Raw genomic sequence first — 15,021 nt, 5'->3', positions numbered from 1 at the left:
TGGACATGATGGAAAAAGATCCAGGTACTTTTCCTCGAAAACTTGCAAATATTTTGAATGTAAGTAATTGGACTGTTTGGAAAATTCTGAGCGATAATTTGTTGTATCCATTCAACGTGTTCAGGCACTTTTTCCTGCGGATTTTGCTCTACAGGGTTGGAACTGTGGGTGACAGGCTAATTGGATCGGTATTTCTACCAGAAAGATTTACCGGCGAACTATACTGTAACTTTTTGGAACAAAAGCTACCTCAGTTTCTGGAGTATGTACCATTGTCTATAAGACAGGCAATGTGATTTATGCATGATGGTGCACTAGCTCATTTTAGTGTAGTTGCTCAAGAGTCTTTAACAGCAACATACGGAGATCGCTGGTCGAGGTGAACCTCACGTATGGCCTGCTCGATCCCTGGACTTAAACCCTCTTGATTATTTCCTACGAGGTCATCTTAAGTCATTATTTTATACTAGGCTCATGGAAGATGTGGACGATTTAAGAGATCGGATAATTGCTGGGTGTTACTCAATAAGAAGCGACCCTGGTGCTTTTGAAAGAGTTCAGCAGTCTATGAGGGGAGGATTGGATGGTTGCATTCGAGCTGAAGGTATAGCAATTGTTGTAGGTTAAGAAATATTGCATGTAGGTAATTCACAACAAAGCGTTTCTTCAAAGATAATCAGGCGATGAAATATCCTTAAAATAATCCAAAGAATAATCTCTTGAATTTTTGCCGCATGTTTACCTTACAACCTGTATATCCCAAGAAATAAATACATAGAGGAACCGGATCTAAATAGGCAATATGCCTCCTAAAAGAAGAAAAAGAAAATGTATTTCACACTCTTCAGAAAAACTTTGAAATTGTGTCTATACACAATTTCAAAGTTTTTCTGAATAGTGTGAAATACATTTTCTTTTTCTTCTTTTAGGAGGCATATTGCCTATTTAGATCCGGTTCCTCTATGTTCCTACACATAGGTGTAGGCCTGTGTGTTCAAAAATCTTTGTAACAGTCTCCTAACTTCTTCAGTTATTATCCTGGTGTTCTACTGGTTTAATTTGGATAAAATTTGGTAGGTATATTGGAATTCGGCAATGCAATAATGTTTGGTACTAAACTGAAAATTATGTACCCTCCGTGAAGAGCTGATATTTCAAAAACGAATAGTGATGGAGCATAGTACCAAACCTAAATTATACCATTTTTTTGTATCTTCAATAATTTGGAAATACATCTTTGAAATTTTTTTTTAACTCTACTTCTGAAATCGAGTGATCTTGTATCACTTACTAGATTTAATTGACTGAGTTGAGTTGTCATAAATGAAAATATTAAATAAACAAGAACTTCTGAAAATTAATTTTATTCATCAATAAAACATATAAAACTCAACAATATTCAACAAGTCTATAAACAAAACATAACAAATATCAATGGGTGCATTGTAACTTGTCACAACAAGAAATTAATAAATCTGTTTATCCAATTCGTAGAAATATTCTTTATACTCTCCATCCTCTATATAATCCTTGACCTTTAGCACTCAAACGATTTGAAAGGATGTTGTTCCTGTTCATAGCGCCAATGAGATTATTAACAACGATATTGCGTTCTTGTTCCTCAGGGGATCCTACGATGTTTCTTGGAATGAAAATGTTTCTATTACGGGCTTCTTGTAGTAAAGATTTCAGTTGGCCCATCTGTTCGTTTCCTGAATTGTTTCCATTCAAAAGTTGTTCCCTCAAATTATCAAGATTGGACATCATGGCTGGGTTAGATTTGATTACATTCCATATTTTGGCACTTAATTCACCATAAGTGTAACTATTACCCTGTTGCTGGTTCACATTTCCTTGGTTTTGAAGCTGCCTAGCGAGATTTTCAGAGTTAGAATTACCTACTTGAAGTTGAGCAGATTGTCTCTGTGGAATTCTTGCATCTTCTAAAGGATATTGTCTATTGTAAACTGAAGGGAGAGAATCTTGTGCAACTGGTCGGTTAACTTGCCCATTGCCTAATGTCCTCAATGATTGATAAAGTCTTTGTGCATCATCGCTCTCATTGACTTCTTGGATCGAATCTTGATTGTTCTGTTGAGTAGTTGCTTGTTCAGCAGGTTCTTGGTTACCTCTCACTAAAAATTGTTTGAGTGCTTCAGTTGGAACAGCATTTTGTTCCAATACATTCGCTGACACAATACGTCCAGAGTTCCTCAAACCTCTTTGCCTGAGTTCTTCATCAGATTGTACAACTTTAGACAGCAAATATCTCAAGGAATTATTTTCCTCTGCATTCACTCCGGAAAGTTCCTGTCCTAAACCAGGAAGTTGGCTGTATCTGTTGAACCTATTTGAATTGATGAGAGCTTGGTTGTAGTATCTATTAGGTTGACCTCCCAAGGGAATGATTTTATTCAACTGTATATTTGATTGGTCATCACTTCCGTCTAAGCTTTGTTGGGGCAACTGATTGGTTATGAGTTGGTTTCTTGACAGGTCTAAATATTGGGATTGTCTTTGTCCTGTTTCTCCATTCAATGCTGGATTTTCATCAGTTGATGGGTTGGAATCGAATAGACTATAAGCACCAAGAGCTGAATAACCGTTCTGTTGTTGCAATCCACGTTGGCCTTCTCTTCCGATAGTATACTGTTTCAGGGAATCTTGAATGGAATCTGAATTTATAGCACTTTGAGGTTGATTAAGCTCTCTGCTTTCATATGCAGACGAAAGCCTGACTAAATCTCTTTGTCTCTGCTGCAATTCATTTTGTCCATTAAGATTCTGATTATCAATATTCCTCACTCTTAAAACTTCGGAGCCTGGTACTGTTCTGTAAATGTTATTGCGAAGTCCTCCAACATTTGATGATTGCCAAGGGAGCAAAACGGACGAACCCAGATCACCCAAACCTGACCTCTTGCTTCTCTCATTTGCAGACACTATCGCTGCAAAGACTAGAGCAAAGAAAACCTGAAAAAAAATACGGAATTTAAAAATTATATTCTGTTTCAGAAGTACATAATCAGAAATAACATTTGCTATTGCCATTCGAATTTGATTTCATAAAGTCCAAATATTGTCCAATATGATCCTTAGCTTAATGGAATAGATCCGTGCAATAGTTTAGTAGATTAGAGTGTGCAGACATACCTATAGACGAAACAATAACAAATTCTACTTTTCTGTTACACTTCTCTTATCGTGGACGCTTATTTTTCAATAAATCTTGGAATGACCCGACACATCGGTTTTTACTGATTCATTATATGTATGGACCCAACAGACGTTTTCGCGTTAGAAATTAGACTTATTTTATTTGGGAAATACGAGGATCATGTTATCATAATGCATTCGATTTCAATTTACCTCTTTAAATAATAATTAGAACAAGTTTACATACCAAGCTTTTATTCTTAGTTAGAATCCCTAACTTATTCTGAATTCTCACTTTTGAATGACGAAAACATAGAATTTGAAATAATTATTCTAATTTTTTTTTCTTCCTTAAAATAAGAGGAGCCTTTGCAGACCTATTTTAATCAAACCCCTTTCTATGATCGATAGTCAATGTATATATTGTTGTCAATGTATAGTCAGCTACTTGGCATTGATTTTAAAATTCTCATAATCTTTGAAGAATAACCTATCTTGATGTGGATTGCAGATATCAAAAATACCGGGTCGGCCATGTTGGAAAATTCTGTATTTTAGGATTGTAAGAATTTTAGAAAAACGCCGTACATCTTCTACAGTGTTCTTAATTTTTTTTTGATTTTCCAATATTTTGATAGTCATTCAATATTCGAGAAGGAAAAAAGCTAACAAATCAAGGAACGCAGATTATTTTTTTTTTAATGACACCTTCAGAAATTCAACCTGAACAACCTTTAGCGTTCTGACCATTTCAAAGCAAGAAATTCTAATGACATACCCCTACTTGTGATACATCATTTGAAAGCTCGTAAAGAATAGGTACTTTTGAAAGTCCACTTTGTATATTTTTAAACTCGATCACGATAACAATTACTTTCCGTTTCGTTTTCACTGTTTTATGTGAGTTTTTTATTTTATTTTCAAACATTCAAGATCTTGAAAATGTTTCTAATATCTTTATTTTGGATTTCTCTTTGAATCGAATGAAGCAAATCTTTTTTATTGTAAGCACATTCCGGCATATTGTATTCATGAGACATGGTTCTTAATTTTTATTTGATCGAATTCTGATAATAATAATATTTTACTTACCGATATTTTGAGTTCACTAAACATTTCTGAATCTGTCGGAAGATTATGTGTGAATGACATAAAATGAAGATCTGTGATCATTTATAAGGCGTTCAGAAGTCGAGAGGATCTTTTTTGTTATCATCTTCTTTCGTTCAGATTGTCCAATCTCCTTAATTATGCGTCCTTAAATGTAAATATATTCAAGACGCAACTCCTAATTTATAGAATTTTGGTCACTGAAAGTGAACTCGTTTAGGAAGAAATATAACACGATATAGTGTTACCGAATACAATAAATTTCTACTATTCAAATTATGGTTTCTTGCAAATTATTTCATTTTATCTTTTCCAATTTTGCCTTATTACTACTAATGTTACGACGCGAGCGACGCCAATTTTATGTACTACGCGAGCGATGTGAGCAGCGCGACTTTTTTTGTCCTACGTTGAAATCTACAAACGCGACACGACGCGACATAAATATGGTTGGGTTGGGATTGTGCATTGCGGAAGATCAGTCCGTTGTCATACGCTTGTAGAGAAACAGTTATAATGAGGTGGTCAAGAAAACGTAAATTATTCATATGTAAAAATGTGGCTTTAAAAATGCTAATTGTAAGACGCAGAAAAATGGGAAGAAAGAGAAATCCAACAAATAAATTTTTTTTGGAACGAATGAATTTTGGAGAGTTTCACCACTTATATAAACAATTAAGGACTTCTTCAAATTTATTCCACAGTTATTATAGATTGCTTCCTACAACATTTGACTATATAGTGAACATTTGACTATATAGAAACAACAAAAAAAAAAAATCTAAGAAATACGTTAACCTTTACTGAATTGAAATATTGCATGGATACATATTACATATAAATAAGGTTTATTTATTATTACTCAATGATATATTAACCTCAACTATATTTATTTCCTTCAAATGGATATTTCTTCAGCATTCTCAATATAAGTTATGCGTAAATAAATGAAGTGTAATAATAAATGATGATTATTGGTGGGATTTCAAATAAATTATTTATTTCCATGAAACTAATATTTGTTTGACCATAGATCCAATAAATGATTCATTAACTATAATGCATTTTCGATAATATCAAATAAACACTTCTCTCAGTGTATACAGGGTGTTTCCTAAACATGCGGCAAAAATTCAGGGGGTTGTTCCTTGGACTATTCTAAGAATATTTTGTCCTTTGATGAGTTTTGAAAAACCTATTTGTTTCGAAGATATAGGGGAAACAAAATTTCAGATAATAACATTTTATTATGAAAAATTACATGAAAATTCAACTCAACCTACAAAAACTGTTGAAAATGACCACCTCTAGCCAGCATACAAGCATCCAATCTTCTCCTCATTGACTGCCGAACCCTTTCAAAAACACCAGGATCATTTCTTATTAAGTTACACCCAGCAATGATCCGATTTCGCAAGTCTTCCACATTTTCTATTGTATTCCTTTACCATCTGCACTTATCAATTTTTAGTCAAAAAACTGGCCGTTTTTAGTAATTGGAATGTTGTTAAACAAATTTAAAAATAAATTGTACCTACTTAGTAAACACAGTGCGGTACGCATTTTTATTTAAACTATTATTAATTTTAAAAATATGAAAAATGTTGTTCGCCCTGTATCTTCGAAACAAAGAGGTTTTTCAAAAATCATCCAAGGACAAAACATGCTTAAAATAGTCCAAGGAACAACCCCCTGAATTTTTGCCGCATGTTTAGGAAACACCCTGTATAATACTATAGTTAATTCGTCAATCTTACTTGTTTCCCCTAGTTCATCGGCAATTCTACTCCATTCTCTATCCACCAACAGTCGATTATGATATATTTTATCAGTCTTGTCCCAGAGTATACTGGAATTTCTAATAGCCAGTATTAAAACTTCGTTTAAATCATTCATTGTAGAGCGGTCGAAGTAAACGTGCCTGCATCAACAAGAACTACTGAAGTTCGCGCGATTTCCGCTTGGAAATATCAAATAATTTGATCGCCGACAGAGCGCGAAATTCGGCTGAAACAGTTTTACGACCGATACGACTGCACGTAGGACAGCGCTATTATATTCCAAGGTTTGATATATCGCGTTTGGTCGCGTCGCTCTAATCGCTCGCAATAATTCGCTCACGTAGGACACAGCGTAAGTTCTTGTTTTACTACCAATGGGAGAGGAAGTATTGTGATCACTTTCAAGAAGAACAAAAATGTTTTGTCTTTGACTTAAGAATTTCCGCTTGCGAAATATTTTTTAGGACATCTTGAACAATCATGATTTCATACAGGACCGGCGTTAGGGGTGAAACAGGGAAGCGACCGATTCTGGTGCCTCTATTTGAGGGGCGGCAATTTGGCTCAGTATGCTGGCCACCTTTTTACATTTCATCCTAGATTCTCAACCACAACATGAAGTTGTTCCACTCCGCTGCGTTTGTCAACATTTCCTGCTATAAAAATCTCCATATCGCCTTTACTAAGCCGCCTGTATAATAAATAACACATGACGGCCCAATAGAATTTCCTATTACCCTCATTGAAAGAGGGATAAAATCATTACGTATTTCACAAAGACGAAATACAACCTACCTTTCTTTTCGTATTATTAGGAAGCCGATGTTTACACATTCATCATATGGAAAATTCCTATTATTTTGCATTCGAAACTAGTTACTGTTATAGCCAAATATGAAACACATGTTTGTAATCCCAATTAGCTTTCGAAACTTTGAATGCCCTACCCCCTTTGTTTGTATCTTTTGGGGTGATAGGTAATCTGTTTCATTAAGATCTCTTAGACACATTATGTAGAAATTGAATTTTTTATGTTTACGATATACTATGTGTAGTTCGATATTTTCGACTTATGTTTGATATATTTGTTCTGTTTTGCTATTTAATTTGTTCAAAAACCTTGGAAACACTTATCCCAGATTATGTCCCCCTGTCATAAAAAATCGACCTGTCTGAGTGTTTTCACAAATTCTGATTCGTTGATTATACCCTGTATAATAAATATTCAACATAGCGAGCTTAGTCTTCCCAGTATTTCTTAAATATGTTTTCAGTCGTTTGAGGGTAGAATAAGTTTTTTTCGGCGTGGCCGTCGATACTCGTAACGCATAAAATATTTTGCGTAATGTAGATATATTAAGAAATAACTGCACATCATATTCAGAATGTATCCGATATTGCACTAACTTTTGAATCGGGAATTCTCGACAATTCCTTCTTCCACATCTTGAATTCTCATCCAAGAGTTATTTCGTTGGGGCTTTCTAAATCAGTTTCATATGATTTTGTGAATTTTTTCGAATCAATCGAGAAGTCATTATTCCGATCAATCGAACACGTGAATGATGATAACACAGTTTGATGTTTGAGGAATCTGTTATTAAATCGGAAATTTTGATACCAGATGTTTTTATTGCTTCGGAAGTAGCACAATTGCTTATTTTTTATGACCGAGCAATCCCAATATCCATCGGAAACTTCGCTGCATCACCAAAGTCCCTCCCCTATCTGCGATTATGGTTTCAAGTATGAAGGCGTGTACTTATTTTTTACCTCTGATTACAATCGAATGCATAGCGAACTATGCAATCATTTCTATTTTTTTCATGCAATTTACCAATTTAAAATATATTTAAATCTGTTATAGATCTCACCAAGGCTTTCGACAATGTAAGACTCAAGGATGTCATGAAAATTCTAAAGGATAAACAACTACTAACACCTATATTAGAGATTGTGAAACAACTCAACACTGATACCTCTACACATATATCTGTAAACCAACATCTAACTAAAGAAATTCGAACTCCTACGGGTATAAGACAGAGAGATTCACTAAGCCCCTTACTCTTCAATATCATAATGGACCAAATAATACATCGCGTCAATAATTGTGGAATGGGATATACAGGGTGAGTCTTTGACTTGTACATATATTTTAACCCAAGATTCCTGAGGTCAAAAGAAACACTTTTTTCCTTTACCATTTTTTCTGATTCGGCCCGGTTAAAAAGATACAGGCTGTTGAAAATCGTTAAAAAAATGTGATTTTCGGCTATATCTCGTAAATGGTTCCATCGAAGGAAATGATTTTCGAAATATAGCATTTTTTTGATGTGATACATCTTATCCGAACACAAGATTCCATACACATTCTTCTGTTTCTTTATTTTGAACATTACATCCCATAAAAATACCAGAAATTTTATTTTGAACATTACATCCCATAAAAATACCAGAAATTCGAAGAAACCAACTCTTAAGAGTAATTTGAACGTTCATTGAAGAATATTTGGCTAATTTGAAAAATAAAAGTATTCTTCATGTTTACTCGTACAAAGCGCCGTTTTCGAATAACTTGATCTTAAAAAAAAAAAATTATCTGTGAAATTCAAAAAATTGGGTACTTTGGCTGAATGCAACTCTGTTCTGTTGTGGAAAAAAAAACCACAGAAATGAATATTTAATTTACTATGATGTCATGTCTCAGATTTTAGAATTGAAGTACTAGCCAACTTAGTTTGAAAATGAAGTTATTTGAATAAGCTCACCTCAACTCCTCGATTTGATTACAAATTACTGAGCTTTGGCACAGCTCTGGTAATAAGAAGATACTTCACTAAAATCAACATTCTTTTTGAAAAGTCCAGATTATTCATAAAGCCCATGTTTAAAAAAGTTTTCACAAAATAGTCCCATTATAATGACAACAATCAATATCCCACTAAAGACTGCTGCTATCGAACAATACTGTATTCTTCTTCGGCTCATTCAAACTCACATCGAAACATACCACTAGGACTAGGTACATACTAGCATAGTATCCTTATACTATGATACTAGACAAATTTTCATGTGATTGAGATTGAATACTTTTATTCTTTTGCTATTCCATAAATTCATCCTAAGAGCATATGATTGACATACTTCCAAAAGGGCCATAATTGTTTTAATGTGAAAACAAATTAGGTGAGTTGAAAGAAACTGGATATTCTATTGTGGATATTTAAATTGAATACTTCTCATTTATTTTCAATGCCAAAATCAAGATGAATTAAGTAGTAAAGTTGGCTATAATGTAGGTACACATTAAGAACAAATTTGATTACAAGTGGAGTCTAACATTTTCCATTGATTAAAGAGCCAGAATATTTTACATATTTCCATATTTTCATACTGATGGCTTCAAAAATATTGATGCATTTCAATATTTTTATGAGATAGTTGGAACAAATCAAATGCTTCATTTCATAACAAATATCTTATAACAATAACAGTGTAAACTGTAAATGAAAATTTTAGGTTAGAACATAGATTATTCGAACCGAACTGCTGTGTTTATATTTGGCATCACTCGAAATGTGAAAGTCAAACTTAAAACCACAGATTACTATAGTCTGTGTTAGAACTTTCACAGATTAATATTATTTATTTGAGATTTTAAGGTTAAATGGCAATTAATGGCAGATACTATTATATTCATTCTTCCTAGAAGCATGCAAATTCAACATGCAAATATCGATCACAAAAATAAAATCAATGGTCATAAGCAAAGAACCAGAACGATGCAAACTTGTCATTGCAGACCAACCTATAGAACAAGTTATGTCGTTCAGTTATCTTGGCGTGGAGATATCCTCGAACCAAGATAGAAAACACGAGGTTCGTAAACAGGCAGATAAAGCATGCAGGGTTGTCGGTGCACTTCGCGACGTCATATTAAACAACAAACATATGAGTAAACATTCGAAAGCCATGATCTACAAAACTTGTGTTCGACCCATCATGACGTACGGCATAGAAACTCGAGCAGATAACAAGAGGACAAAATCCATCCTAAGAACGACGGAAAAGAAGATACTGAGAACCATATGTGTGTACCCACATATGGCTGAGAGATAGGAAGAGGAACACAGCCTTCCGAGAGGAATGCCAGACTCAGGACATAGTTAAATGGGGAAGAAAACGGCGACGATATTGGAACGACCACGTCAGCAGAATGGACGCAGGCAGAATTGCTAGGATAGCCCGAGACGGAATCCCAGGTACCAGAAGACCAGCCGGCAGACCCCCTAAGCGCTGGAAAGACTCCTGGATATCTACATCCACCGAGGACTAAAGTGGAATATACAAGCCCTAGGCTTAAATTGAGACGAAGAAGAAGAAGAAGAAAATATGTTCGATAACTTGCGAAGCGCTTCATACCCTCAAGGAATGAATGTGTACCTATATGTGTTCGGTTTAGCTGGAAGGCCTGAATTTGGTTGAACTCGTGGCTTTTTTCATCATTCTTCATTGCCTTTTATTTATACAATGGTGCATTTTCATTGATATTGTCATTGTTGGACACCAGATATCACCTTGTCGAAAAGATTTTAGGAGCAGGGACCGATATCGATAGAAGTAGCCCATCTTCAGAAGAGAAGCTTGAAACCATCGGCAATTGAACGCTTTGAATACAAAATATATTATGGTATACTATGGAATATTCCACTATTCATTAATTTTAAATCTTTTTGTAAAACATATCTGAACGACCCTGTATAGAGTAGATTTAAGTTATTTTTTACTAGAACGAAGTAGTTGCATTCGATTTTTCTCTGAACTTCTAAAAAAAAACCACAACATAGGTTTTTTTCATGCCACTTGATCATCTCAATTATACAGTCATTTTTGTGTCTTACAACATCAAACATTTCTAGTGAGTAACGATACAAATTTATGATTGTGCAATCCATAATATACATCACTGTATCAACACCCAAACGTATTCACATTATTATTAAAATAGCTAATTATAGTTGGAATATTTCAGTATTATTTATTGAACATTTTTTTAAAGAAATCGAAAATTACTAGAATCAATTTTATTTATTCATCAAACATACAGAAACAAACAATATAATTCTCTATAAACAAAACAAAAAATAATATTAACATAACAATTGCTGCGACATTCTAAGATTCAAACAATTTTTCAGTGAGTTATTCCTTTTCTAATATGATATTTATTTATAATTATATTTTGCACTCAGAAAAATGGCAATCAGTTTCAAGCTCACCATCCTCCATATGAAATTTGACCTCTACCGTTCTTACTCATAGCATCAATTAAGTTATTAACAATTGCATTGCGTTGTTGTTCTTCTGCTGATTGGCCTACGACGTTTCTTGGAATGAGGATATTTTTGTTGCGGGCATCTTGTAGTAGAGCTCTGAGTTGGCCCACCTGTTCGTTTCCTGAATTGTTTCCATTCAAAAGTTGTTCCCTCAGATTATCAAGGTTGGAGATCATGGCTGGGTTAGATTTGATAACGTTCCATATTCTGGCACTCAATTCACCGTAAGTGTAACTATTACCCTGTTGCTGGTTCACATTGTCTTGGTTTTGAAGCTGACTACCAAGTTGTTCATTGTTAGCTCCAAGGTTTTGATTATCTACCTGAAGTTGTGCAGATTGCCTTTCTGGAGTCCATGCATCATTAGAAGGATATTGTCTATTGTAAACTCCAGAGAGTACGTCTTGTGCAACTGGTCTGTTCAACTGCTGATTGTCCAGTGATCTCAAAGACTGATAGAAACTTCCTCGTCCTCCATAACCGCCATAATTACGTTGAATGTTCTGTTGCGCATTACCTCCTTGCAATGACTCTTGGTTGTTTCTCCACAAATTTTGTCCATTCAGTGAACCATAAGCTTGACCAATGTTTTGTCCAAAATTGTTTCCTGAAAGGGAAACTCCAGAATTCCTCAAACCTTGGATATTTTCTTCAGAAAGTCCCAACCCTAAGCCAGAGAGTTTTCCATTGAATTCATTCGAATTGATAGAAGCTTGCGAATTTATTCCTCCATTGACTGATGATTTGAGAACTCCAGATCTCAGTCCTTCTAAATTCAATTGAGCAGCACCACCATCCAAATTTTGTTGGTTAAGTTGATATTGCGATTGTCTTTGCCCTACTTTTCCAATCAATGCCAGTTGTTGGCCAATCAATGGGTTGGAGTTGAATCTACTAAGACCACCTAAAGATGAGTAGCCATTACCTTCTTGCAATCCACTTCGACCATATCTATCATTGGAGTATTGTTCGAGAGAATCTTGGATTGGATCCAAATTAGCAGCACCTTGAGCTTGGTTCAGCTTTCTTCTGTTATATTCATTATTGAGCCTGACCAAATCTCCTTGTCTCTGTTGAAGAACATTCCTACCATTCAAATTCAAATTGTCCACATTTCCTACTGCTAAGATCTGAGGGCCTGGTACTGAAGAATAAATTTTATTACCAACTCCTCTATTGTTTGATGATTCCCAAGGGATCGAAACGGAAGTCCCTAAATCTACCCAATTAGTTCTCCCACTTGCTAACGCTGTGGTCGCAAAGACCAGAACAACATAGACCTGAAAAGACACAATAGTATAGATTAATTAGATATATGAATTGAAAAAAAATAAGGACATCTCCTCACAGAGAAGTGCTAACCGTAGACACATGTTTCGGGCTTTCGGCCTCATCAGTACGGTGAAAAAGTGTTAGGATGAGCAACACTCTACGGTTAGTCTGTGAGGGAATATCCTTATTCTTTTTCCTTTGTTTTATGAATAATTCCCCTCGTTAGCCTTTCCACATGTTATATGAATAGATATAGGGGAGTAGTAAAAATAGTATACTAGATGAAGAAGTGAAGTGTAAATTTTACACCATCAACCATTATTATTTAAAATAATTTGTTCTATTAAATATTAAAATTTTTCTCCTTCAAAGAAAGTGAAATATTGGAAAATATGTTTTATATTGCATTACCTTATGAGTACGTTGATTTCATAAATACTCAATTACTTATAGTTTGAGAAGTTATATAAAATTGATTAAGTAATTATTCCGAATGTGGGAAAGAATACGAATTGAATAGATTTAAAGAACCTAACTCTCGATGTTTCAGCCAACTATCATTTATTATTATCCCAATAAATCTAAATCTTACCGATATTTTCAGTGGACTAGACATAACTGTTCCAGTTGAAGACCAGTGGTTGAATGACATAAAATGAAGATCTTCGACCACTTATAAATCGATCAGAATCCGAGAGGATTTCTTCAAATTTTCATCTTCTTTCGTCTGCATTGAACGAGTCAATAAATTATGCACATAAAAAAGTAAATATATTCAGGACGAAACACTTAATGTGGAGAATATTTGAAATAGATAGTTTACTCGATTAGAAAAAAATTGTTATATAGGGAGTTGCAAAATTTCTTCGACATATTATATTTCTAGTCTGAATCAATATGAGTTGGAAATAAGAGCGGAGCAAAATGTAAACAGAATAGAGAATACAGAATTGAAATACATATTTCAATAGCTGGGCTAGATGAAGCAGGAATGAGTAAACTTCTGAAAAATATGCTTACAATATTTGATGTGGATGTACAAATCCCACACATTCAAGTAGACCGTCTATAACATCGACTTAACATTGTCAGTAATGAATAATTTATACCTGATATAATGATTATTTCCTTGAAATAATAACCTACCACACAAGGATTTGACATCTTAAGAAAATAACTGAGAGCTGGAAGGTGACCTTGCTGATTGATTAGCCTTTATTATGGCGAATTTTAAATGAACTGTAAAAATATAAGAAAAAGGAAATGTGGATAAAATGCTGGAATTCAACTCACTAATTCAATTCTTGAACTTGTTAAGTTGGTGTATCTTACCATTCGTAAACCACAGGAAAAAGGTTGGGTTGTGGGGTAGAAAGGAACGAAGGGCTTCAACAAGCATCCTTTTTCCTATTTTGTTCTTGACTTCCACACAAAAAACTGGAAGATACTAGCGGCGCTAACTACTATTGCGAATAAATCTATAGCGGGAGACACTAAAATTTTGATATAGCGGATTTTCTATTCCAATATTAGCGGAAATTTCTATGAACTTAGTGGAATTTCAAGAACGGATGAAAACTATGATGAATCAATAACAAAGGCAGCTATATATCCTCAAATGACAATCGTCGATTTGATACTGATTGATACGCGGTCTTGTGTAAATGATATTGACACATGTCTATTTTATATTTTCACGACAACGAAATTAAGATATGAGCGTAAACATTAGTTACTTACAAAGTAAACTCCAACACTTTGAAAGTGATAACGACGCGACGTTAACATATTTTACGCAGTTTCTCAAAATTAATAAAAGAAGCCGCAGAACACTCTTCAGGAAAAAAACACATCAGAGAAGAATTCTAACCCAAGGTGGAATTCAAATTATTGAAGGGCTGTCGAAAATAGCAAACGCTGTAATCTCAAGAGAAATGAAACACCAGAATATTTTGATACAATGAGCAATATTGCTAAGAAAGCTTAAACTCTTCTCAACTCCGAAGGTAAATGTTATTGATAGTGATGTTGATGGTGCCGTCTTAATTTCCTCTGGGAGACCATTATACAAACGAACACCCTATTATTATTATTATTATTTGAACTGGGGTCGTTTTGCTTCGGTGAGCCTTCCGGGAACTGCGACCATGCAGATCTTTTGTTCACTACCCTACTCATTCATAGAAACCCAGGGAGGTCGTCAACGACGTTAATAAAATTGACAACCTCCCTAGGGGCCTTGGCCATTACCTCTCTGGTATCCAGGACCGGCTTGCCCATGTGAATGGTTCTTAGGCCAGCCAGCTCTGGACACTTGCATATCAAGTGTTCAGAAGTTTCTACTTCCGATCCACAGAGCCTGC

The 15,021-nt window shown here is 34.7% G+C and overlaps 3 protein-coding genes across 3 annotated transcripts; 1 reads left to right on the top strand and 2 right to left on the bottom strand.

Annotated features, from left to right (window-relative positions):
• Positions 1–1,348: 1,348 nt before the first annotated feature.
• On the bottom strand, positions 1,349–4,357 carry LOC123684331. Its single transcript, XM_045623555.1, has 2 exons — positions 4,249–4,357; positions 1,349–2,973 (listed from the first exon to the last, which is right to left on the bottom strand). Exons 1-2 carry the CDS (start codon positions 4,327–4,329, stop codon positions 1,504–1,506), a joined length of 1,551 nt encoding a protein of 516 aa, XP_045479511.1. The 5' UTR covers positions 4,330–4,357; the 3' UTR covers positions 1,349–1,503.
• A 5,419-nt stretch (positions 4,358–9,776) lies between these two features.
• LOC123671322 lies at positions 9,777–10,169 on the top strand. Its single transcript, XM_045605079.1, has one exon. The coding sequence runs from the start codon at positions 9,777–9,779 to the stop codon at positions 10,167–10,169; it is 393 nt and encodes a 130-aa protein (XP_045461035.1).
• A 1,102-nt stretch (positions 10,170–11,271) lies between these two features.
• Positions 11,272–13,400, bottom strand: LOC123684012 (putative uncharacterized protein DDB_G0286901). Its single transcript, XM_045623096.1, has 2 exons — positions 13,251–13,400; positions 11,272–12,666 (listed from the first exon to the last, which is right to left on the bottom strand). The coding sequence occupies exons 1-2, from the start codon at positions 13,308–13,310 to the stop codon at positions 11,326–11,328; spliced, it is 1,401 nt and encodes a 466-aa protein (XP_045479052.1). The 5' UTR covers positions 13,311–13,400; the 3' UTR covers positions 11,272–11,325.
• Positions 13,401–15,021: the final 1,621 nt, after the last annotated feature.

Source organism: Harmonia axyridis, chromosome 1 (genome assembly GCF_914767665.1).
Source record: "Harmonia axyridis chromosome 1, icHarAxyr1.1, whole genome shotgun sequence".
NCBI lineage: Eukaryota > Metazoa > Arthropoda > Insecta > Coleoptera > Coccinellidae > Harmonia > Harmonia axyridis.
This window is presented reverse-complemented; position numbering and strand designations above follow the sequence as displayed.

What these genes read in the sequence shown, in the direction of transcription:
- LOC123684331 (XM_045623555.1), bottom strand. Translation starts at nt 4,329, where the DNA reads ATGATCACAGATCTTCATTTTATGTCATTCACACATAATCTTCCGACA. An exon ending in TTAGTGAACTCAAAATATCG is followed by an intron (nt 2,974 to 4,248) that starts GTAAGTAAAATA and finishes ATTTTTTTTCAG; the next exon opens with GTTTTCTTTGCTCTAGTCTT.
- LOC123671322 (XM_045605079.1), top strand. Translation starts at nt 9,777, where the DNA reads ATGCAAATATCGATCACAAAAATAAAATCAATGGTCATAAGCAAAGAA.
- LOC123684012 (XM_045623096.1), bottom strand. Translation starts at nt 13,310, where the DNA reads ATGTCATTCAACCACTGGTCTTCAACTGGAACAGTTATGTCTAGTCCA. An exon ending in CTAGTCCACTGAAAATATCG is followed by an intron (nt 12,667 to 13,250) that starts GTAAGATTTAGA and finishes GTGTCTTTTCAG; the next exon opens with GTCTATGTTGTTCTGGTCTT.